The sequence below is a fragment of the Capricornis sumatraensis genome, chromosome 15 (assembly GCF_032405125.1).
Source record: "Capricornis sumatraensis isolate serow.1 chromosome 15, serow.2, whole genome shotgun sequence".
In the NCBI taxonomy this organism is placed as follows: domain Eukaryota; kingdom Metazoa; phylum Chordata; class Mammalia; order Artiodactyla; family Bovidae; genus Capricornis; species Capricornis sumatraensis.
In genome coordinates, this window is record NC_091083.1 from 20,942,111 (window position 1) to 20,968,554 (window position 26,444).

Sequence of the window (26,444 nt, forward strand, 5' to 3'; positions counted from 1 at the left end):
TCTTGACAAATTTCTGACCAAGAATCTTCATTTTTGACAGCGTGAACTAGTAGAACCTAGACGTGATGTTTTATTTGAAAAGAACTAAAACATTTGACTATCTGTAGGCCCATGCGCCACAAGACAGAACAATCAGTCTGCTTAGGAAACAAGCAGACTCCAGTCCTGTCTGGAGCGTCATCCTGCTCGGCCTCACTCCAAAGGCCGTGCCTTTTAACTCCTTTTCTGGGCGGGTGGGAGAAGCCTGGCCAGTGAGGGTGAGTGTGTGCCTCACAATGCTGGGGTGTCCCAGTGATACAGAACTGTGCTTTCATACACTGCATGCTTTTGTTTGTCCCTTTTCTTTTAAAAGACCATCACTTCTTAATCTTTTGTAGACAACTGACAAGTCAACCTGTGGGAGTGGTCCACGGCCCTCCGACGTCACCCCCTCCATATCTGCAGGCAGAATTAGTGATACTCCTTTGAGTAAATGTGTTTCTTCTGAAATACATTCATGGTCAAACACAATCAGAAAAGGCAAACATTCTCCATCCTAAGGTTGAACTGGGACCCTACTGTTAACTTGAGTCCCAGAGGCTCAGGACAGTTACGTAGACTTGGGGAGACTTCTGACAGCACAGCCCTCTGAGGCTTTCAGCAGACTGCAGGCTTCTTCAGGGAGACACGCGTTCCCCAGGCATCCTGTTAACCCGGGGACTGGGGGCAGCAGCTCAGAGTGCCGGGCCCAGCTTGTGGCTCCTCACCCTCGTTTTCCTCACTGGGGCCGGGGAAGGAGCCTCGGGTCTGCAGCCAGTGCCCACCTCTTTCTAATCAGAGGCCTTACATGGACGTGGCTCGTGAATCCTCTGCCTTTTTGTGAGCTCATGGTTAAAAAAATAAGTCCGTCACTCACGCTTTAATGCACACGAGGTAATCTGACAGATTTCTGTCAGAACATGTCGCTCTGCCTTCTGGCTGGGCAAGTCAGAAGAAAGGAGCCGCTGCTAGCAGACCTCACACGTCTCACCTCTGCCTCAGCACCCCGAGAGGCCACCCAGGGCCTGTCCCCAGCACCGCTGTCCCCAGCCTCGCTCTTCCGTCCCCTGCTGCCCCCAGGGACCCGCCTTCTCTGAGTATCACCCTGTTTACGGCTACAAGACGAGACTCTGTTTTCTTACACCAGAAACTGAGCAAAAGCAAGGTCACTGGTTTTTGGAATATCAAAATGGATCCAATTTGCAAAAATCTAACCATAAGGGGAAAAAAAAAATGGAACCACTGAGGTCTATGGTAATCATGACTTATCTTTGTAAATTCTGAGAGAAATGGAGGCAAAATCTTCAGTGTCTGCTGAAGATAGAAGTTACAACATTCTGGACCAAAGAGCTAATTCTAAATTTCACAGCCTGGTGATGAACATTTAGCTTTGCTAAATAATGAATTAAATACGAAGATGAAAATCTATTAGAAGTCCAGATACCAGCTAATGTCCTACTTCTTTCAAAGAGCATTTGGCAAGCCAGAAGCAGCGTGGCCGGGGGCCAGAGCAGGATCTGGAAGCGTCCGCCTGCGAGTCACCGAGGGTTCAAAGCTTTCAGTTTTCCATGCATATTAAGGGGAAGATGATGGTAGCTTTACTTCCTTGCTTAATGGACAGCCCCTCAGTCTGGACAAAGAAGAAACTGTGGTCCCAGTGCATCCCTCTGCTCTTGACATTTTTGAGGCAATGGCAGAGGCTCACTAAGAGCAGCCAACAGTCCTGTTAAATTTCTAGAACGGGAAAATTACTCCTGCTGGGGGCCTTCCTGTGCCTGTTTAAGGGGCTCTGATATACGAAGTCCAGCCCTATAATGGAGATGTGGAAACTACCCACCCTGTCAGTGCCCAAGAACACAGAAGTGATCGCAGTGCCTCCTTAAATGCGCAAGGCACTTAATGCACACAGTATCTCCATGAATGTCATCTCAGGTAACCCTTACAGTGGCCCTGGAAGGAAGCTTATAATCTTCTCCATGTTACAGGCAAGGAACCAGAGTTCAGAGGCAAGAATGACTGGCTTGGATGCTTCAGTCCTATACTTGGGATCCCATCTAGAACTCTGGTCTATTAGAAACGCTCCCACCTCATCCAACCTTCACATCAGCTGTGCCTGGCAGGTACCAATCCCACAGGGCCTCCCGGAAGTGTGTCCCAGGGAAGTGCATAAAACCTACCTGCTGACAAGCAAATAAGACAGGGCCAGTGGCTAACCCGAGCTTCAGGTCGGCCGAGGTCGGTTTGCCCATCTGGTCAGAACACGAGGTGAAGTCCAGGACGTCGTCTATCAGCTGGAGAACAAAGGGCTGTCACAGCCCCGCCACACCGTTGTCCCCACCGCCCTGCCCGCTGGACCGCACCCCTCCAGAGCAGTAGACCAACCTGAAAAGCGATGCCCACGTTCTTCCCGTACTGAAAGGCAATCTCATGCACTGCTGGGTCAGGGCATCCCAGGACAGAGACCTGAAACAGAGGATCCCAAGGTAAGCTGCTGGAGGGCAGAGGCAGGGGGGGCAGCCCCACGGGGATTCGCACCTCCTCCTCCTCAGGAAAGGGGCCATGAGCTGGGTGTGCGGCCAGGAGAGACTGCTCTCCGGAGACCAATCACAGACAGGGTACCTGTGTGTCTGACCTGTGGAATAAAGGACTTCAGTCTCAGACTGTTTTCTTAAATTTCAAGAAGACTCGCCTTTCCCACCTCCTTTCACTAGACAGGCCATCTTTCCCACCGCCTAGGGAAAAAAGAGATAGGACTAGACCAGTCCTGCAATGCGGGAGACCTGGGTTCGATCCCTGGGTTGGGAAGATCCCCTGGAGAAGGGAAAGGCTACCCACTCCAGTATTCTGGTCTGGAGAATTCCATGGATAGTCCATGGGGTCGCAGAGTTGGACACAACTCAGCGAATTTCAAAAGAAAAAAAAAAAAGACCAGTCCTGCTAGTCAGTCTTTCTGATGTGCAAACCAAACAGACTGCAGTATCTGAAATGCTGTCTTCCAGCGCCTGGCAAACCTGGCCCAACTGTTGGCATTTTTATTTTTCTACTGACTTGCCCTTACTTTAGAAGTAGAGATCTGATCTAATCACACACAGGATGCGGTCATACTTCATTTCCCTATTTGTAGTCCTTATAATCATTTTTGGTGATTTCACTTGATTCTGAAAAGCTGTTTTTTCTTGGTGTCTGTTAACAGCCTCAAGCCTCATGCTTCAGACACAGGTATGGTTCTTCCGTTACCTAAGGACAGTCCCCGGTCCTACTGTTTCCCTGTTTCTCTCACAAGAAGTCAGGTAACTGTATAAACGCTTTTTCCCCTGTTCAGTGAGGGAATAGGACTTCTAAGTCTTCTGTAAAACTCGAAAAGCCTGGCTGGCACTGGGCACTCAGCACTTTTCCCGCTGCTCTGCTAAGCATGCAAAGCAGGCCCGGCCACACTTCAGAGAACGGGGGTGGGGTGGGGGAGAACACTCCTCCAGCGGGGAGAGGGCCTGGGCTGGCCCGGAGAGCCAGACAGAGCTCTTCCGGGCCTCCTGTCTGACCTCAGCCCACACCTTCATCGGCCTCTGGGGACATGGGGGACCCTGCTGGGCACAGGCAGGTGGGCGCCACAGTGAGCCTGGGGGGCTGTGCTTCTGCCCCTCAGTTAGCACGTGACCCTCGTGATCCTGTCTGTGCTTCAGTTTCCTCGTCTGTAAAACCAAGGCTCACAAGCACCTACAGCAGAGGCTGGAAGGAGGACACGAGACGCCACCCGTGCTCTCTGCACACCGCAGGCGTCTAGCTGTAACCCCGAGTGTCTGCCGAGACTGTGAGCAGCCCTCCTCCACTGCTGTGCCTACAGGAGCCGGGGAGTGTCCCGGTCTACTGCTGTGAAAGAAGTCAAAAAATGCATCAACCTGGCTGAGAGAACGAGTGCGTAGCCAGGCTCGGGCAGCCTGGGACATGCTGAGCCCAGAAAACAAAGACATCCCCTTTCTAGACAGAAATAACTCGTAAAGCAGTTCTGTAGAGGGTGATGCGATTTCCTTTATGCGCAAAGCAGCACAGAAATACAAACTTCCTTCCTGAGAAATGGAAGATTTTTAAAAACGCCATTCTATTTCTGAACTCAATGGATGATAATGCCTGGAGTGCACACGATACGCACTGTGCACCACCCTAGATCTCACAGCAGCCCACAGATGCCTCTTCTGGGGCTGGTGAGGGTAAAAGCCAGCAGCCACCGAGCACTCTGCCGGGCGCTATCCTGAGATTTCTCACGTTGCCACTCACTGAGGAGGCCGGCGCTGAGACACAGCGGGGACCAGGCGTCACAGGATGAGGAGATGGCGAAATCAGGACCGAACCCGGGTGGTCTGCCTCAGAGACTGGTCCCAATCATGCAGGAGCTTTAATGGGCCTCAAAGTAGAGAGGCCGGTCATGGCGCTCAGGAAGCAGAGAGCCCCAAGTCCGCCTCGCTGCCCCCCACCAAAGCCAGGCAATAAAGGGACACTGCTGCTCAGATTTCCCCATGACGACATGAAGAGCACCACTCCCCTGCTGCCCCTGCCCCGTGAGGCCTGTCTGACCAGGAAAGTCAAAAGGGACCAACACAAACCAGAAAGGAGGCAGGCTGACGTGCACGCATCTCGTCTCAGCCTCAGAGAGATGCCCCCCATCTGAGTCCTGGGGAGGGTAGAGCAGAGCTCAGGTAACTGTTCTGTTCGAAGCAGGTCCACAGCCAGGCCGTGGGACGCACGAGTCGAGGGTGGGGGGTAAGGACCACACCTCTCAGGAGACTCTTCTACACCTTTCCTCAAAACCATCAGAAAGATCTCATCGACAAGGGCACAGCCCTTGACATCTTTAAAGGGTGTGTTTACATCACTATGAGAGTTAATATACGTACTGTGGTCTTATTTATTAAAAATAATGGAGATTATTGGAGCTCCACCATTATACTGAAAAAATACCAAAATAGGTGGTCGTCAGAAACCAATGGAAAACACTGGGAGAAAACTTTTTCAACATAAAAGCACAGATAAAGGGCTAATATTCTTCATATATAAAGAACTCTTTAAAACTGATAAGGAAAAAAGACCAACCACCCATCAAGAAAATGGGCAAAAGACATGAATATACAATTCGCAAAAATTAAAGAACTGAAAATAGCCCTTCAGCCTCTTAAAAGGAGTTCTACTTCACCGAGAAAAGAGAGATGTAAATTAAAACTCTCATTGTAACACCATTTCTCATCTGTCAGATTGTCACTCAAGTCTAAGGCTACATTTGGTTAGCGTGGCTGTGGGAAAACAGGCAACCATGTTAACCATGGGGCTTGGGGAGGAGCACACCGCGGTTCACTCCCCGGCCAACAGCTCTGGTTTGCCCACCCCACACCCCTACTTGGAGCTGGATGTGGGCCAACAGGTCCTGGGAGAGGCCGGCCACAGAGGCAGCCCAGGTCCCAGGCCACAGCCCACTCCACACCACAGCCACGGTGCCCAGGCCCCCAGCACAGCCCACTCCACACCACAGCCTAACGCCATGTCTGCGACACACACCCCAGCGTGCATGGCAGCAGTCTTACAAAGCCAAGACACGGAAGCAACCCAAGTGCCCAGCAATAGAAAACTGGCTTAAGAAGGTGTGTGTGTGTACACACACACACACACACACTGGAATATCAGTCACAAAAAGGAACGGAACACTGGTATTTGCAGCACTATGGATGGAGCTTGAGAATACTACACCAAGTGACGTAAGTCAGAGAAAAACAATATTATATGACATCAGTGATATGTGAAATCTAAAAAATAATAAGAATGAATCACTGAATACAAACCAGAAACAGAGTCACAGCAAACAAACTTATGTTTCCCACTGGGTGCAGGGATAAATTAGGAATATGGGATTAACAGAAAGAAACTGCTGTAAGTAAAACAGATAAACAACAAGGATTTACTACACAGCACAGAGAATTATATTCAATACCTTATAATGACCTATAGTGGAAATCATCATATCTATCTATCTGTCTATATATATATATATCACTGAATCACTTTCCTATATGCCTAAAATACAACTATGCTGCTGCTGCTAAGTCACTTCAGTCGTGTCCAACTCTGTGCGACCCCATAGACGGCAGCCCACCAGGCTCCCCCATCCCTGGGATTCTCCAGGCAAGAACACTGGAGTGGGTTTGCCATGTCCTTGTCCAATGCATGAAAGTGAAAAGTGAAAGTGAAGTCGCCCAGTCCTGTCTGACTCTTAGCGACCCCATGGACTGCAGCCTACCAGGCTCCTCCATCCAGGGGATTTTCCAGGCAAGAGTACTGGAGTGGGGTCCCATTGCCTTCTCCGAAAATACAACTATATTTCAAATTAAAAAAAAAAAAAAAAGATTATTGACAACTAAATGCAACATGAGATCCTAGACTAGATCCTGGGCCAGAAAACAACGTTCCCATTTGTTCTAACAATATTATGAGACCTATTAACATTTGAATAAGGACTATGTGTAGATTAGATAAGAATATCATAATAAAAAAATAGGCGTTCTACAGCTATGACCCACAAACCAAGGTTCTGGGGCGGCCCTCTGTAGCTGTGACAATAAGGCACCAGGAAGACTGTCCACTGACTGCAGGCCACATGCCGCACTCGCGAGAACAGAAATTCAGGAGGAAAAAAAACGAGAAAATGAATGAATACATGAAACTGCAGGCTTATCATACCCAGCTCTGGGTTCAAATCTCCGCTCAGCTACTGTCTGACTGGAAAACACTGGGTGGGCCACCAGACCCCTCTGGCCTCATTCCCATGAGGCTTTCTGGGGAACAAGGCACAGCGTTCACGGGTAAGCTACACAATGTATTTTGCGTAACTATGTACAGAAACAAAGAGCCAATCACCTTTTAAGATTACTTCTATTTTAACGTCAGTCAGTGTCCCAAAACAATCCTCAACAGCCCTCTCTTAGATTTAATACCATTTTTCACTAAACGGTCCTTAGGACAATGAACTGTAAGCCGTGAGGTTTCCTTCAAATGGCCATGACATCCTGAACCTCATTATTCCTCTCTAATGATTCTGATGTTTAAATTCTTACCCCTTCTTTTTGGTGTCTCTAATTTGCTTTGCATGTGTTCTCTCAGAGCCCGCGTGTCTGCGTTTTAAGTACCAAAATCACATAAAAACAGCAGTTTTGAATATATAACACCTCTGGAACATCTCTCCCCATAGGCACTTATATATAGAAACTTTTATTCAGGGAGCTCACACTAGCATTCTGCTTTATTATTCTAACAGCTCTGGAGCTCAGGAATAAATCACAAGAAAAGTGAGCAGTTCAGGGCTGATGGCAGCCTGCCTCCTGGTGGACAGCCTGAGACATTTCATTTTTAATGAGGGTCGAGCCCTGTTAACTTGCAGGTCCGCTTGTACTTGCCCACCTGTGAGGGACGAGGTCCTCTTTATGAACGAATACACGCGCGACCCTGGCTTTGGCTTCTTAAGCGGAGGACAGCGAATGCAGGCCCTCCCCGATGGCGTGGCTCGCCGAGCGCATGCTCCTGTTCTGGCTCCGGGGCAGCAAGGGCTGCTGCCCTGTGGAATGTCCACTCTGCGGACAATGACCCTCAGTGTTTCAGAGGCAGCTGCCCCACTGACGGCTGTGCTTCTCTCTGCAGCCTCAGGCCTGCGAAGACTTCCCCGTCACCTAACACACTAGTGAGCCTGGCCTCCCGCTTCACGGAGATATTGGCCATCAAGGGTATGATGAGCAATGAAACATCAATGTTCTTAAGATTAATTAAGATTGAAGGCCACCATTTTAAATCTTTTTTTTTTTAATTTAGCATTCTCAGGCCTATCCTATTTTTGTCTCTCTTTTTTTAGAAAACCACACTCACAATTTCTGGGAAATTAAGAAAAAAATGCTCTTTCAATAAAAAGACAAAAATGGCTGAGATTGTGGCCATCATGTTCTACATAATTCACATTCCTCTGGGTTTCAACTGGGTCTTTTTAGGAAGAAATGTTGTCCTCATTCTTTTTTGGCTCAATTACAATTACACATTTCTTGACACTTTTCCAGACACATTACTGGCAAGGGGCTTCTTTACCTGAGAGGTCTGACAAAAAGCTCTCTGCAACTGTGATTATGTTACAGAGTGTATCACGAACTGACACCTGCCCCTTAGGAGTCTCCCCTTCTTGCTGCTTTAACCACAGGACTCTTACTTGGCCCAGTTTTCTTCCTGTGTATCTGCTAGGCTGAAAGACGGTCAGATGAATAATTCTAGGCAGAGAACTGTCTCTCATTCATGGGCTAGCACTGAATGATTAAAGACAACATTGATTTTTCAAAAAAGGAAATTATGTGAAGAGTGGAGGGAAGGCCACCAAGAAAGCAATGGGTACAGAAAAGTTATGGTTCAGGCTCAGCTTATACTCGGAAGCAGAAGGGCTTTTTCATTTCCATATAACTGGGAGGGATTTATTACTCAGAGAAGAGGATACAGAACACTGGTATAATCTGTTAGCTGAATGTTTTCGCCCAGGTCAATATTTAAGAACACAGCATAGCACTTTATAACTTTTTACACGTAAAATGTACAAAACAGTGTGTGGTAACCATGAGGGAGACCATTTACGATTAGTTGTTCAAAATGTTGCACCCATTTGGAAATCAGATTGGGGAATATATTAGAAAGCTTGTTTCGATTCAACTCCTAGGAGGAGAGATGAAAGTTGATGCCTAAACAGCAAAAATGAAAACCATAGCAGAAGTTCTCTGCTGTCTGGGGGTGCTATTCTTTTCTCAGTTACTCTTGGGATTTTGGTCACTATTTTAAGATTTTTCCAGTGCAACTTTTTCTATGAGAATTAGCTCCCAAGAAAGAGCTAGGAGGCTTTTTTTTTTTTTTAACTTGAAAAGAAACAGAACGTACATACTGCTTTACAACTGTTGGCGATCAGACTTGCAGTCTTCTTGAAAGTCTTTTCAAGGTAGTGTGCAAATCTTTCATTTTCATTTTCTTTTGACCCGAGCTGAAGAAATTCACCTGCAAAGAAGGAAAGTGGTCAGGTGAGGGTTTTTGTTTTTTGGGTTTTTTTGCGGGGGGAGGGCTGGTAAAATACTAAGAATGAATAAAGAGGAAAAGTCAGAATTAACCTACCACGCACCAAATCTTCAATCACTTGGGTTAAAATAGATATAACAGTTGTATTTCCAACTCGCGCCAGAGCTATTGATGCTGCAGAAAGAATTAAGTCGCCAGCAAGGACAGCCTAGAAAAGAAGAAAAACCTTCAGAGAGAAGTGTCCGAGCACTGGCGCCAACAATGAAGTTTCCCAGGAGAGAAGTCCAGAATGGGAGGGAGGCAGGGCTCACCCTGGGTCTGTTTTCCCTCTTCCTTGGCGGGATTATTTTACACATCTGGGACCCTGTTTGGAATCTCTGGGCTCTCAGAGATTTTCCAGTCGGTCTCTCTAGTTGAGAGCTGAAGAAATGAACGCCTGGAGATGGGAAGTGCCTGACCCTCTGGCTTCATCCTTGGCCACCGCAAAATGCATCCCACTGCCTTCATTTAGTTCTGGACCGTTCTCCCCTCACACCGTGTGGCTGCGCCTCTGCAATTACTGTTTCTTCTGCTCAAAAAGCCCCTCCCCTTCACCTGGCGACTCGTGTGCAGGGTTAGCTCCGGCGGTACCTGCAGGAGGTCCACTGAGACCCCTTGGTCTGACCTGTGAATACAACGCCCCTTGGGTACTGCTCTCTTCCCACTTTTTTCCTGTTTGCCAAACCCCTAAGGGCACAGACTGTGAATCGCCCAGCTAGTACCTGGCACACACCATGGCCCCACACATGCTTTGCTCAATGAAAACTAAACCAAGGAACCCGGGCTCCTAGTTCAAAGCCCTCAGTGCACTATTACACAGCCTCTCATTCCAGAACAAAATATGTTTTTCACTGAACACGCATCGATATTTTTTCAATCTTCTTTAGATGATCAGTTAAACCTTTGCACTGTGTTTGCAACTAATTATAAATCATATGATTGAATTATATGCTATAATCAAGTATACTAATTTGCATACTTAAAAGACATGCATAAGCGTTAAAGAGTAGTTATAAATGATAGAGTTCATGGAAATTTTAATCCCTAGACTATGCAACATAACCGCATTTTCAGTCCTTATTTCACACCGCATGTGGGACCTAAGTTCCTCAACTAGGGACTGAACCCATGGCCCCTGCAGCAGAAGCATGGAGTCTTACCTGCTGGACCACCAGAGAAGCTCCAAGGGTTCACTGTCTATTAGTTCTCTGGCATTTAAAAATTAGTGATGTTCAGTTTGTTTACCAACTAAACATCATTTTATACAACATACACTGTATGAGGGATCCTGACATAACTGTAAATACACACTGATAAAGTCACTGTACACATCACGACTTACAGGCACACACACATCCGCCTCCACCCTACAGCTCGAGCAGCTGAAGGCTCAGGACCTCCGAGCTCCTGCTTCTTCCCTCTCTCGGCCCTGGGGATCCCCGAGTGCCCGAAGCCAGCACGAGGAGTCCCGCCTGTGGCAAAGGCCATGAGGTTAAGTGGCAAAGGCGAGTCGGACCTAAAGGGAGCCTCGCTGGACCTGCTCGTGCTGGCTCCCGGCATCCGAGGCTAAAAGGGAAGCGAAGCTGCCAGACTGGGGATGGCTGGGATGAGGGGTGAAAGGAAAGCAGGGCTAGAGACACAGGCAGGGAAGCCAGGGCTCATGGAGGAGGTACTGTGTGAATGGACCTTTACTGCTAACACGCAGTCTTGTCTGAGGGCCAGGGAAGGGGAGGTGGCCCCGGGCAGGGCGGACCAGCCGCGCAGCTGAAAGAGGCGGTGAGGGTAGAAACACGATCTCCCATTTGCACTCAGGAGGCCCCCAACAGCAGAGGCACTCACGAGAGGGGGCCAGGCAGGAGAAAACGCCAACTTGTTCACTTAGCCTCCTCTGCCCAAGCGCTCAAGTAGTAACGGCTCTAGAGCAGGCCCTGAAAATGGACACAGCAAACTGCAGGACATGTCACAGGACACAAAACCTTTTCATCTGAAATTGGTGATAAGAGGCTTACAATTGAAAATGCACACTTGATTATACAACAGAACTGTGTATACTAAAGCAAAACCAGCATGTCAACACAGTAATTAAGGCATTATTTCTTCTTTGAATACGACTGGCAAACAGGTGGGAACCAGGTACTACAGACATGTGAGGGACGGGAAGGAATGGAGAGGGAATATGTGTGTGTGTGTGCTTGTATATTTATAATTTTTTTTTTTTAGTTTTATTTACTTGCCCTGACACTCTCACATGTGGTGGTTAAGTAATTCAGGTGAATCTGAGTAATCTGAGCCCAAGTAAAAGGTGTGATTCCTCATAAGAGACACTTTTTGGATAACTACAAATATGCTTTCCTTAACCAAATTCTATGTAAAACTGTGATTAAACAGAAATAGTATGTTTATCTTTCTATGGTGTTATCTACAATCAAACATCTGTATATAGATGAAAACTATATACGAGAAACTATTTTGAAAACTAGAAGACCACATTTGACGAAACACATTTTCATCATTTGGGACAAATCTGAAAAATAAATGCAATCCAAAGAGTGTGGCATTTAATATGAAAGATGAAAAAAACCAAAAAGCCGCACATACCTTCTTTTCACCCCAGATCTTATTAACGGTGTGTTTTCCTCTCCGAGAACTTGCATCGTCAATGACGTCATCGTGGACCAGACTGGCAGTATGGATCATTTCTGCAATTAAGGCAATGGCACGCTGGCTTGCTTGCACATTTCTAGTTAACAGAAAGCAATGCTTTTTAACAGAGACGCCGCCTATAACCTCAGCAATCGTCTTGGGAAAAGTGGACATTGGATCTAGGATAAAGAATTTTATTTCTCTAAGAGAAACTGTATAAAAACTTCGGCTTCCCTACACAGCCAATTCTATCATTTGGAGAACATTTGAAAACACAGGAGATACTGTGAATCAAGATTATGCTTTCGGGACACCACATTGAGAAGAAGAATTTGTATAATGAACAACAAAAGAAGGATAAACAGCTTATAAGTCTGGGCATTGGACTGATAGCAATTGCCTTTATGTCTTGTAACAGTGGTCTCGGTCAGTTGATCAAGTTTACAATTAGATTACAACTAAATTTCAGGAGTTGATGGGGAAGATAGGTGAAAAGCAATCTAGAGAATCGTGTGTTAAACCACCACCAATCACTGTTCAAACCTCTTAATACCGTCTTACACATTCAGTATGGAGAAGGAAATGGCACCCCACTCCAGGATTCTTGCCTGGAGAATCCCAGGGACAGAGGAGCCTGGAAGGCTACATTCCACGCGGCTGCAAGAGTCGGACACGACTTAGTGACTAAACCACCACCACCACGTGTAGCACGAAGACCTCCATAACCAAGATAGCTGGAATTCACAATTCCATTTGGCTACTGACACTGGTTATCAATACGAATCGATAATTCATTCATACTGGAGTATGGGTTCCAATTCATGTTTAACCTGCGCATTTCAAATTTAAACTTTCATTTCCCATATTTAACACAAAACACAGGAAAAGCACTCCAAGAAGATACATGGATATGAGTTCTACAGCTAAAAGGGGACTTCAATTTCTTTTTAATCATGATTATTATCACCATCAATCTTCTAGGGAAATTTTAAAAAACCGAACTTTAAGAAAATCAAACTGGGAAAATAACCAACTGAATTCTCTGAACCTAAAAACAGAAGCCTGGATCAAACACATGTTAACCAAATGTTTCACTTTTTCCTCTGGCTGACTTTTCAAATATCACGTTCTCTCAGGAGAAAAGTGAAGGGGATCCTGAAATGTGATGTTTTCTTTAAAAATCCAACCTGAAAATATGCAAAAGCCAGTGCTCCTTCTAATGCCTCAGTTCTAGCAGAAAGCCATGAAAAATGATGTATAGCTACAGTACAGATGCTGGAATTTAACTACTCAATCAGCCTGAAGACTATCTTCCCATTTTGCTTTAGAAATAAGTTTAAAATATAGTGCTTTGTCAGCAACTCTTACCTAAGATTTTTAGAACTAAACCTCAGAACCTTCCAAGTGCTTTTAGCTTGGAAATAAACTGTAAAGTGCAGCTTATTATTTATTAATGTCACAATTATAACTGTTCCAAATACTTCTGGATCACAGCCTCCTTCGTAGTAGGGAGGGACAAATGATCTGGTAAGACCGCTTTAGTGAGTGAGAAAATGGAGCTTCAGAGGGCTTCCAGGAGCTTGCTCCAAATCTCTCAGTGAGACACTCACAGACCCTACAGGCAGAAGCTTGGACCTTAAATATTTTCCAGGTACATTTACTGGATCCTATCTTTTTTGGAGTTGAATGCACAAGAAAAGATGTAGACTTTTACAGTCATTTTTTAAAGAGACTGTTTTTTAAAGAATATTTTCTCAATGAATTTCAGTCTGATGAAACATATACTTGCTATTGGTTAATAGCAGACTCACCTTCAAACAACTGGGAGACGTCATCTAGCCTCTCAGGCACCACTGCCATTATCACAGCAGCAGGCAAGGGCCCTGCTGCGAAACTGCAGCAGCGTGGCAGTACTCAGTGAGACACTGGGGTGTTTTTTTTTAACTTTAAGATATGAAAATACAAAGATTTCTTGAAATATTTTGAAATTGCATAGACTCTTCATGTCTGTAAAAATGCCATTTTGTATGCCTAAATTGATGAAACCAGGATTCCTGCTTAGAATATTCTGTGGCATCATGACACAGCCCCTACGTAGGATAAGCACCACCTTTTCGACGCTTCCTCATTTTATCTGATATACTTTTTCCTGCAAACTTAGGCTTTCACGTGTGTGAGATTCTATCTGGAAAATGCTGCCACTGCATACCCAAGCACAGCATAACGGTCTGGAAGCCAAATTTACAGGTTCCGGAAACAACTCACACTGTGTGAAGACGAAATCCTCCAAGTACTGAACCGAATCATACCTTCAAAAAAATGGGCACCGTTTCTACTTCCCGCTGTGAAAGAGCGGCCACACTTTCCCAGCTCCTGGGAGAGGTGCTAGGAAAAACCAGCCAAGTGAGACAGCAGGGGAAAGGAGGCCCCGAACCTCAGAAAGCAGAGGTTCCTGTCCCCTGCACTTCACACCTGCAAGAGCAAGCGATGACTCAGCTAGCCCCTCACCACCATCAGGGGTTTCCCCCTCATCAGATTCATTTTTATTAGAATGAAGAATTAGAAGCACAGACAGAATAGATAGAATAATATAATGACCCCTCCACATACCTTTCACCAAGCTGACGTGTGACTGAAATAAAACACTTTTTCCTCCCATTCAAGCTGATATATAATGCCAAGTCTTTAAATGACGAGCAAACCCCGAGAGTGAGAAAGCTGTCTCCAAAAAGAAAATCAAACGTTATCAGTGGATTACCCTGACTTCCAACAAATGAAGGAGGCAGACAAATTTAAATAGTAAATGCGGTTTTCCCTTTAACAGGGACAGAGGCACAGCTATCCCTAAAACTACAGGGACTGTATAAAGACCGGAGAGTTCTCAGGTGGGTTACAGGAGGCTCTACTTCTAAATATCACACTATGTTCTTCTGTTTCTCTCTTCTGATAATTCTAAAGAGAAGCGTTTCACTTTGCTTGTTAGCACTAGCTTACTATTCCTTAAATCTCATCTCTGGCCCACCTCGTCAAAAACCAATTTTCTTGAAAATGCAGACCGACAGTTCCTCAGACACAGCAATTGGGATCTCTCATGATGGGGCTCAGGAACTGGGATTCTGAAGTGGCAGGCCCACTGTCTGACGCACAGAGTCAGGGAAATGCTGATCTATGAGTGGGGGGCATTCACCTGCCTTACTCAAGCCCCAAAAGGAAGCGGCTCCTGAGGAGTTTGACAGAAGCGTGGTCTCTGCTGCCCCCCTGTGGCCAAGCCGCTAAACTGCAGGCATGAGAAGTTTCTCTGGCCTGAAAAATGACCTGGACTTGGCGGCTCAGTTCGATCAAGGTCTTGCGCCAACTTCTCTCCAAGTCTCTTCACAGCTTGCGGGCAGGCAGTGTCCCCTGCTCTGAAGGGCGCAGTCACAGGAGGGTGACCTCTCCTCTGACACTCCTCGTCATCTCGAGTTTTAAAGGATAGGAACGGACACTATCGGTTTGGTACTGAAGAAATTCCCTATTTAAAAGGCAAACGAAGTCTGTCTCTAAAGTTCTTCGGGATGTGACCTGTTACTGATGAAGGTATATACAGCTAAGTTTTCAGTACACTGAACAATATATCCACACAGCCAGATTCTATCTTATCTGCCACTGAGCTGAGTGGGCCCCGGAACAGCCGACACCGTGGAAAGCGTCCTGCTTTCCTGTTGGGCCTGCGCTGCCAGCCCTGGTGCATCCCAAAAAGGCACCTCCAGAGGGAGGGAGAAGCCCGCCGGGCACACTGCCCACATGGACAGGACACGATGCGAGCAACGGCGCCTGTAGTAGTTTCCTGCGGCTCTGTGTTGGGTCACCACAAACGTGCTGGTTTAAATTGACAGAAATTCTCCCACCGTTCTGGAGACCGCAAGTCCAGAAACCGTTCTCCTGAACTGAATCCAAGGTGTTGGCAAGGCTGGGCTCCCTGCAGCGCCTCAAGGGCAGGGTCCTCTCCTCACTCCTTCCACTTCTGCTGGCTGCTGGTGACCTTTGCTTGTGGCCACAAGCTGGAAGGCGCCCCCTTCAAGCCCCTCTGTTTCATCTTCACATGCCCTTCTCCTGAGTGAGGCGATCTCTGCCCCCCTCTTTAGGGCTGCCAGTGACTGCATCTGGGGCCCATCAGAAAACCCAGGATGACGCCTCCATTTCACAATCCTTAGCTGAAGGCACACCTGCAAAGGCCATTTTCTTGCCACAAAATGCAACACTTTATAGGTCCCAAGGATTAGGACGTGGGTGCCTCTTGCAGAGCCATTTTTCAGCTTAACACAGCTCCTTGCTTTTGCCAGCCTCTTCTGTTGATGCTCAAATTTTTCCTTTTCAGTGCTCTCATTTCTAAAATTACTTGATTTTACTGCTTCTGTCTAAAAGCTTGCTTTTCCACATTATTGATACAACCTTGAAGTGTCTCCCCATCTACGGCGGCATGCAGGGTTCAGGTTGAACTTGGGGTGAGGGGGCCACGGAAGGGGTTCCTCACCATCTCTCACTCGCCGCATCTCATCCTCTACCCTGGTGTCTTGGCCTTGGTCTCTGGCCCCTCCAATCTGCTCTTTTGCTGTACTGGGAACACTACTGGCATGAACGTCAGAGGTGCCCTCCATCCGACGTTCATGATGCCTGCGAGCTCTGACTCGCCTTGCGGGTCACCATCCTTGGTCACTGGCCACTCACCTCTGAAAACTCAAACAAGCGCACCAGACTAGTTTGAAGGGAATGGCGGTTTTAAGCTGAACCCTACAGTCATAAATCCATTAACAGTTTTAATATCAGGAGAAAAGAACTGACATCCAAGAGTAGCAGCTCTTGAATATTTCAGATCTATCTCCCGATAAAAATAGATGCCTGCAGAGCTGCCTTGTAAATGATGCAGGGCGCATGCTATTGGTTGTTTTCTTGCCTCTGAAGCACTGCATTTAGAACCCTTAGACATGTGGAGAGTGACCCCCATGGTGCTATCTCAGACCTGCAGCTTGTCCACGGTGGCTTTCTCCACAGGACCCACGGTGACATTGAATGATGCAGTACTTGGGTTTTGCAAACTGGACCCAGCTGATCAAAGTGCAGAAGGTGACTCCTTCAGTGATGGACTCAGCCTCCCCCGGGGGCCAGGAGCCTCAACAGCGAGCCCTACAGTTGTCCTGATCTCAGTGATGTTCCTTTAGGTGGGAGCTTCACCTCACCCATGAAATGGACAACCCTCTGGTTACTCAGGCCTTCTCTACCTCAGTAGACGTCCTCTGTTACAGACTTTACTTGTAGATCCATGTTAATAATGAGTATGGACACATCAAAAGTGCCATCTCCTGGCTTAAAGACAAAAACATTTCCTGAGGCACCAAACTTCCTAACCCACAAACAGCCACAGCAGTACCTGGCTCACTGACTCAAAACACACACATTCTAGACCAGGGATGGATCTAGAATCTCTAGCGCCCTGACCCTAGGAATCATTCAAGTGAGCTGGTGCTGTTACGACCATTTTGTCACAGCTTTCCTACAGTAAGCTTTTGTAATTTCCTTTGCTGTCATGAGAATCACAAGTTACTTCCACTGAATTTAAGACTTTTTTCACATTTGGAAGCTTGACCTGTTAACTAATGTGAAGACTGCATTATTTAAAAAAAAAAAACAACAAAAACACATCATACGATCTGTTCTATCTAATCAAATGTCTGGCTTTGCAAAGTGCACTAACAGGATTCAGGGGCACTTGACTGCCTGTACAGTCAAAATCAGTAGATCTGTGCCCAGCGTAACTGGAGTAGGCCTGTTATCTCAGTCACTGGTACTGATATCCACTCTCCAGGGCTGGAAGATTTCCACAAGAATTAGGTGATGTCAACACCAATGGTAAAACAGGTACCTTTAAGGAGGTCTCTAAACAGGACAGGTCTGGCTCATTGGAGAAGAGACAGTAATCGTGCTACGGTCGGTAAGCAGAGCATTTCACAGAAATCTTTCTTACAGAGCTCGTTTTTCAACTGGATTCTCTGATAAAGTGAGCTCTGACTCACAGGTAGCTAGCTGGGTTTTGCTGAACCCTTCTGAGGGCGCGGTGCTCCAGGAAGCAGACTCTCAGGTTCAGAGCACAGGATGTCTGCTCAGGACCCCTGGGATGAACAGGTGAGGTTGGGGAGGGGTTTCTGCGAGGTAGGCCTGTCCGAAGCTGCTGCCATTTCACCATGCGTCCCGGCGCTAGAATGGCCCTTCATGTACCAGTCCCTGGATGTGGACAGGCTCAGGTGAGAGGACTCTGGGCTGCTGGGACAGCCCTCGAGGAGCCTGAGAAGCAAAGGCTTTCCACCAGCAACACTGGTCCAGCAGCGTGGGCGGAAGGTCCTTCATTTAAGGCGAGCTCTGGGCACGTGGCTCGGAATCCACCACAACTCTGCGTTCTGGACTCTCAAGTCTCATTATCTGCTATGTGCATCCCACTTTACCTGGCCAGGTGCTGTGGTTACCAGGATACACAGAAGAAAACTGGAGACTAAGTCTTAAGCTTCTGGGGCCATATCACCCTTTGAAAATACAAGCCATGTACACCTTTCCCTTAGAAGAGGTTTATATTTAGAAAAGGCAGAGGAACCAGAGATCAAATTGCCAACATCTGCTGGATCACAGAAAAACATCTACTTCTGCTTTGTTGACTACGCCAAAGCCTTTGACTGTATGGATCACAACAAATGGTGGAAAATTTTTCAACAGATGGGAATACCAGACCATCTGACCTGCCTGAGAAATCTGAATGCAGGTCAAGAAGCAACAGTTAGAACTGGACTTGGAACTTACTGGTTCCAAATTGGGAAAGGAGTATGTCAAGGAGAACGTCACCCTGTTTAACTTATGTGCAGAGTACATCACGCGAAATGCTGGGTTGGTTGATGCACAAGCTAGATTCAACATTGGAGGCAGAAATATCAATAACCTCAGATATGTAGATGACACCACCCTTATGGCAGAAAGTGAAGAACTAAAGAGCCTCTTGATGAAAGTGAAAGAGGAGAGTGAAAAAGCTGGCTTGAAACTCAACATTCAAAAAATGATTATCATGGCATCCGATCTTTTCACTTCATGGCAATAGATGGGGAAACAGTAGAAACAGTGACAGACTTTGTTTTCTTGGGCTCCATAATCACTGCAGATGGTGACTGCAGCTATGAAATTAAAAGACACTTGCTCCTTGGAAGAAAAGCTATGGTCAACCTAGACAGCATATTAAAAAGTAGAGACATTACTTTGCCAACAAAGGTCCGTCTAGTCAAAGCTATGATTTTTCCAGTAGTCATGTATGGATGTGAGAGTCGGACCATAAAGAAAGCTGAACACCGAAGAAATGATGCTTTTGAACTGTGGTTTTGGAGAAGACTCTTCAGAGTTCCTTGGACTGCAAGGAGATCAAACCAGTCTATCCTAAAGGAAATCAGTTCTGAATATTCTTTGGAAGGACTGACGCTGAAGTTGAAGCTCCAATACTTTGGCCACGTGATGCGAAGAACTGACTCCTTGGAAAAGACCACGATGCTAGGAAAGACTGAAGGCAGGAGGAGAAGGGGACGACAGAGGATGAGATGGTTGGATGGCATCACCGACTCGATGGCCATGAGTTTGAGCAAGCTCCAGGAGTTGGTGATGGACAGGGAGGCCTGGCGTGCTGCAGTCCAAGGGGTCACAAACAGTGGGACACAACTGAGCAACTGAACTGAACTGATACCTTTCCCTAGAAAAATGGAAAGGTACGAACAATTTTGCATACGATTCCAAGGGGCTCACAGACCACCCCCCACAACTTCCATGGACCTCAGATTAAGAATTCCCAATAATCTAGTAGGGAACATATAATGGACAAGTGAAAAAGCTTAATGAAGAAAAAAAATAAAGCAATAGAAGGTAGTTTTCCCCCCTATTTCTTAAGGTTTGTGTTCTGTTTTCTAAAGTCCCCTGCAGGATTACCCTTAACTTATTTAATAGACAGAAGCAGGATGAAGATGTCTGACAAGCCTGAGAGAAGCCACTCAACTTCGACTGTCAAGTGATGAAGCAATCCTGCCGACTCTGACAAGGAAGTAGTTCAAGAGGTGAACAGGTTCTGGGGCCCCCGCTGCAAACAGGCCTGTGGGGCCCCGCCTGGGACCTTCAGCCACCTTTGCTCACACTGTTCTCATAAACCTCTTACAGTAAAACCACAGATGGCCCCTGCTCTCCAGAAGCTCTCCCCCTGCTCCCTACCCGCTCCTGCTTTAAGCGGGAAGACACCCGGTCCATTAAGTGCCTGATCCACAAGGGTCCTTAGCAAGTGAGTATTCCCAAGAAGTTGGGGCTCAGAGAGTAATCGTGCTAGGCTACTGTGCCACCAGAATGCACACCTGTCACGACTCACATCTCAATGCTGGGCACAGCTCTGTGCTGAGTCTTCAGTCAGCCCTGCTCCCACCACAGGGAGAATGAAGCTGGAGCCAGGACATCCCCAGGGAAGGCAGAATGGAACTTACTTTTTAAACTAACAACGCCTTTTCTGTATCACAGTCTCCCATTTATTCCTGCAAACCAACAATTTCTACAATTTCAATGACATAAACTGAAGGCTCTGACAATGGGGATAACAGCTGACAGGATTTAAAGCAAGCAACGCAGAATGTTTTCCTTCCCATGTAATCTCTGAGGGTGAGGAGCTGCATCAGGTGTTAATCTGGAGAATTAAAGATATAAACACTATCTCTACACCAGAGGTTCTCAACTAGGGATGATTCTGCTCCTCAGGGGACACCTGGCAATGTCTGGAGACATTTTCTGGTTGTCATCAACTGGGGAAGGGGTGCCACTGGCATCTACTGGATGGAGGCCAGGTATAGCTGCCAGAAGCCCTGCCAGACCCAGAATAGTCCCCACAGCAAAGGACTACCTGGCCCCAAAAGTCAGCAGAGCCAAGGCTGAGGAATCCAGTTCCAGACCTCATGAGAGGTATTTCAAGTTTGGTTCAGAGGGGAGTATTTCTGCTGCTCTGCCTTCTAGGTGAAGTGATCCTGATGATGGGAAAACAGCCACCCCCAGAGATCCCGCTGCTTGTTCAAACTCTCCTGTGAGCATTTAGAAAGTCTCAGGGCAAATGGGAGGAACCTCTGAGCACAGCGTCGTGCCCTGGAGCTGCAGTGGCACAGCCACAGGGCACAAGCGGCTGAGCACACGCTAAGAAGCGCTACCTGATGCCCGCTCTTACATCATCCTTACATTTGGTGCTGGTAAAGCTTTGCTGCTGTTGTGCAGGTGCCAAGTCTTGTTCAACTCTTCGTGATGCTATGGACTGCATCATGCCAGGCCTCCCTGTCCCTCACCATCTCCCAAAGTTTGCCCAAGTTCACGTCCATTGAACTTAGGCAAACTCTGGGTGATAACATCCAACCACTCATCGTCCGTCACCCTCTCCTGCCTTCGGTTTTTCCCAGCATGGCAAACCCAAGGCCCTCCCTAAGGGCTACATCTTTTCCTGAGCTATCTACAGATGAAAGGGAGGCGAATGCAAACGTTCACCAGGAAAATGTGCCAGTGTACATTATGGTCCACTGGAGTGTCCATCAGAAGACTGCCTGATGTACAAACACAGTGAAGACACCCCAGTAACATGGCAAAGAGTTTTAAGAATAATGGCAATGGGTAAGTCCTCTGTCGTTTCAAGGTTTCCTTTAATGTTAAAACATGGCAGCTGTTTTAATAGTTGAAAATTTTACATATATTTGCAACACAGAAGTTGAAGACCAAAAGTCAAAATGCCTTCTTTTAAGAAAAATTTTCTTTGGCATGTTTCTGAAGGCCACAGGAACTCAGGTCCTGCAGGGGGTGTGGTGGCCAGAATCTGGGCCTAACTCATGACTTTATAACCATCAACCTTCGGAAAAATGGCCCCGTGTGTACAACAGTTACAAGTAGGCATACATGCTGGCGTTCTTTGCTTCTGCACGAGAAAACTCAGTGTAGCTTTGAAGATTCTAAAATGTTTATTTGCTGCTGAAGTTGTTCTCCCGTGGATATTAGAAAGTGTGGAAAAGGAAGATGCCCAGACTAGACTCCAGGCTGACCTCAGGAACACAAAGCTAGAAATTACTCACCACAAAGTGGGTTTGCAGACACAAGGTACTAGTTAAACAAGAAAGTAAATGGTAACCTTGGGAAGGAAGGTTTGCTGAATAGAAAACAGAGGAGAGAAGGTAACTCACTCACCGGGAGTTATTGTGATGACTGTTACAGGCTCGGGCCATTAGCACCACAATAATTGGTCGAAAGGCTTTTCCTTTCCCATCAAAGTAGTACTCGGACATTTCCTTGAGTTCTGCTGTAGATATGAAGAGTTCCTGAAACAAAGTTTCTCTGCGTCAACAGGGTGGCATAACTACACAAAACGCCAGCGGAATTTCTTTCGCACAGCTTTGATTTTAGCGTGTTCATTTCAACGGGGAAATCCAGCACTTGGGAGGAAGAGGTGCCAACACTGTGTGGCCACAAAGCTGGCTCCTGCGGCTGGGCCGCAAGCAGAGCCTGGCTGCCCCCCGCCAGGGGCCTACGTGCTGGGTGGGCCTGCCGCTGGCGGAGACCCTGCGTGACTGCAGCGGAGGGGGATCGCCAGATGGCTGGTGACAGCTGCAGAGGGAGGAAACAGGGCTGCTTGCAGTCTGGAGAGGGGAGGCGGGAGGACAAAGAGGGCGGGCTGTGGGGGCCAGTGAAGCAGAAGGTCGGGGGCAGACGAGATGAGAGAAGGGCAGCATCACCGTCTGGCTCAGGTGTTTCTCAGCCACACAAGCCAAAGGTTCACAGGGAAAGTGTACAACACGCTATGCATGATTGCAAAGAGCTTATGATGGCATTAGGGAAGCAAAATTTTTTTAAATATGAAATATTCAGTGAATGATACAGTGGCAACTTGAATAATGGCCGTAGGTTCACTAAGGTTCAAAGAATAGAGAGATCAGTGTGGGCAAGAAAAACTGAGCATTTCATGGAGGAGACAAGCTATGCCTGGCGACCAGAAGCTAAGGAGGATTTTGCTTCCTGAAGAGGAGGGAAAGCTGCCCTGGGGACGGGCACGTGTATGTCCTGTCTCTCTCAGAGACTTGCTAGGAAGAATCAGAGCCTGTGTCCCAGGGGCAACAAACGGGCCCAGCAGTCCTTCACAGGGCTCAAGCGCACATGAGCCAGCAGGCCTGGCACTCCCTCCTCAGTGCCAAGGATGACAATAAACGCAGAGGTTTCAGAGATAAATGGACAGCCTCTCGTCTACACGGAGCTCAGAGTCTAGGCAGGGGCAGGGAAACACGACCGCAGTGTAGTGTGGCAGGGGGAGGACTCCTGTCCTGGAGCTGAGGGCTGCTGCCCGGGAGCACACAGGAGGCACCTCTGGCTCAGGCTGAGGCCGGGAGGGCGAGAGCCGGGGCGGCCGGGTGACAGAAACCCAGGGCTGAGGACTGAAGGCCAGATTCCGATGAGGGACTTCCCTGAGGGTCCAGTGGATAAGAACCTGCCTGCCAATGCAAGGGACACCGGTTCGATCCCTGGTCCGGGAAGATCCCACATGCCTTGGAGCAACAAAGCCTGAGAACCACAGATACTGGAGCCTGCACACCTAGTGCCCAGGCTCTGCAAGAGAAATCACCACAGAGAGACGCCTGGGCACTACAACTAGAGAGTAGCCTCCCTGCTTGCCACAACGAGAGAAAAACCCTCGTGCAGCAACAAAGATCCCACACAACCAAAAATAAATAAAAACAACTTTCAAAAGAGAGAGGAGATGAGATGAGGAGGGTGTGGAGGGGAAGGAGCGGACGGGGTCGAGGATCCTCCCCAAGGTCCTGGGTGACAACCTCACATCAACAGGATAAACAAGAGAAAAAACAACTCGTAGGAAAAAGCGGAGCTTCAGCTCTGCCAGTGTGAGACAGTGATGGACGCTCCATAGAGCTGCCCAGGGAGCCGGCAGAGTTTAGGAGAGAACGTTCATTCTGGGCCAGAGCCATTACATGGGAGTCTTTAGCACGGAAACGGGTAAACTGAAGACAGAGTGAGAAGAGGAGCAACCAGCCCCAGGGACCAGCTGGAGGGGACGGAGAGGGGCCCAGGAAGCCGACTGAAGCATGGCCTGAGGAACACAGGGCAGTGCGGAAGCCAAGGGCTGGGCTTCGCGGAAGGGCTGTGGGCAGCAGGTCCAATGTTCAGAGGGTCTGGAAGATACAAGCCAGCAGCGCCTCTCAGATTTAGTAGAAGGGGGCAAAGGCAGTTTCAGATGAGAGGCTGATAGGAAGGCAAAGGGCGGTGATGGAGCCGTGGTGAAGGGGCAGAACAGAGAGAGAGGGGCTGGGAATACTGGAGCGGAACTGGGAGGCCACAGGGCGATGGGATGGTCCTTTAAACGATGAACAGGAAGAAGCTGGCGCATCTGAAATGGATCCAGAGGAGAATCAAGAGGGCAAGTCTGCGGACCAACACGGAGAACAGGGAATTGGGGGAGAAGAATCTAGGGCCCCAAGCGGGAGGCAAAGGGTGTGGGGCTTGACCAGACGCAGGGACGGCGCTGGAGGAGGCAGGCTACAGCAGGGGCGTGCACTGTAACGGGCCGGCAGGCGTTCAGGGAGCTCCTCCTCCACAGCTTCTGCGTGGCTCCTCGGACAGGAAGTGCTGGCGCCGTGGAGACAGCAGAGTGGGGCGGGGGCTGGCGGGGGTAAATGCAGAACCTCGAAAGGGGAAGGAAGCTGACCAGGGGAACATAAGCATCTTGGGCAGCAGAGGAGAATCCACGTGAGGCTGGGGGCCACTGAAAATTTGGGCAACCGAATGCTTGATGAAGAAAAGTCCTGTCGGGGGCATCCCAGCACTGATATTCAGAACCGGAGTGGAGGAGAGTGGCAGGGGTCACTGGAGGCCTCAGAGCCGCACCGGCCCGGTGCAGGAGACCGGTCTGGGGGGAAAGGGTCAGAAGACTGTGCACGTGCCATCACCCGCCTCTAGTGGTGACTTCTGTCGCATCTTCCACACTGCCCCATACTCACTGCTCAAGAAACATTTAAAACCAGACATTTGGGAATCAGGTCTGCAATGAATGGCACGGCACACATGGGAAAACCTGCACTGTTTTCTCGTAACTCAAAGAAATCAACCTAACTTCACAGTATTGTCAAAAATCTCTTACCTTCCTGATGTCCTCATAGAGACCTTTCAAGTCTCTCCAGCCAAGCTTAAAAGGGTCGGTGTACTTCTCACCACTCAGTGTTTTACTGAAGCAGCAAGCTACTGGCGTCGTGTGATGGAACCTAAGCAGAAACGCACACAATGGGAGACTGGGCACTATTTTGCCGAGTTACTTCATTTTTAAGTAAGAATTACACAGACCTATGCATATATATATACATGTAACAGAGTTGGAGGATGGAAAATTTAAGCCTACATACTTGCTGGGAATTAAGCATGAATGCAAAAAGGTCATAATTTCAAAGATCATATAAAATTCTGATCCTGCTCAACACTGCACCAATTTTCATAACCAGGACCTAGGGAGCCACAAAATCAAAAGAAATATAAACCACGTTCACGGTGTCGAGTTTAAAATTTTTTTTAACGGTCATATATATAAATATATATATATATTTTGGCTATGCTGGGTCTGCAGTTGCTGTGAGGGCTTTTCGCCAGTTGCAATGTATCAGGTTCGCATTGCAGTGGCTTCCCTACCCGCAGAGCATGAGCTTTAGGGTGCATGGGCTTCAGCAGCTGCAGCACAAAGGCTCATTCGTTTCAGCTTCTGGGCTCTAGAGCGCTGGCTCAAAACTTGTGGCTCATGGCTTAGCTGCTCTGAGGCATATGGGATCTTCCCCAATCGGAATCAGGTGGATTCTTTACCCTGAGCTACCACAGAAGTCCAAGTTTGAATTTTATTATACAGTTGGGCCTCTCTATCTACGGGCTCTACATCTCTGGATTCAAACAACCTCATACTGAAAATACGTATGTGTGTGTGTGTGTGTGTATTTAATAAAAGTTTCAAAAAGCAAAATTTGAATTTACCATGCTTAGGCAACTATTTGGATAGCATTTATATTAGGTATTATAAGTCATCTAAAAATGAAAAAGTATAAGGGGTGACGTGTGTAGGTTATATGCAAATATTGTGTCATTTTATATAAAGGACTTGAGCATCCCCAATTTTGGTATCTGAGGTGAGAGTACCCTAGAACCAATGTCCCCTCCCTGCCCCCACCAATGGACGGCTGTTTCTTTTTACGAAGACCAAGATCACACAAAGCAGGTACTATGGCACTTAAATAGCACAGTCAATTTCCTGAATTAAATAGCCCACCAAAGTTTAGAATAGACATTTACTGGCAATATATATGACTAATAATTTTAGCTGCAACACGGATAATAAACTTACCGTGATACACCATACATATTTTGAAAGGCAGATGTTAAACTCTTCATAAGATTACAATAGGACATCTATAAAATAAAATATTAAGAAACTTCTAAGAGAATATTCATGAAAAACTTTTATAACACTAAATAAGAATTCCCGTAATTTATACAAAATAGTAATCTTTTACAGTCAGCAAAAACAAGACCGGGAGCTGACTGTGGCTCAGATCATGAACTCCTTATTGCCAAAT

General features: G+C 47.3%; 1 protein-coding gene across 1 annotated transcript in view; it reads right to left on the bottom strand.

The window, feature by feature from the left end:
- The window catches only part of PDSS1 (decaprenyl diphosphate synthase subunit 1), a 39,852-nt gene that overhangs the window by 6,775 nt on the left and 6,633 nt on the right, over window positions 1-26,444 (bottom strand). The window contains exons 2-9 of the mRNA XM_068987912.1: window positions 26,213-26,277; window positions 24,974-25,094; window positions 22,018-22,148; window positions 11,725-11,866; window positions 9,184-9,295; window positions 8,960-9,069; window positions 2,401-2,481; window positions 2,196-2,309 (exon numbers count right to left, since the gene is read on the bottom strand). Coding sequence (XP_068844013.1) covers window positions 2,196-2,309; window positions 2,401-2,481; window positions 8,960-9,069; window positions 9,184-9,295; window positions 11,725-11,866; window positions 22,018-22,148; window positions 24,974-25,094; window positions 26,213-26,277 — 876 coding nt within the window. The remainder of the gene's footprint in view (window positions 1-2,195; window positions 2,310-2,400; window positions 2,482-8,959; window positions 9,070-9,183; window positions 9,296-11,724; window positions 11,867-22,017; window positions 22,149-24,973; window positions 25,095-26,212; window positions 26,278-26,444) is intronic.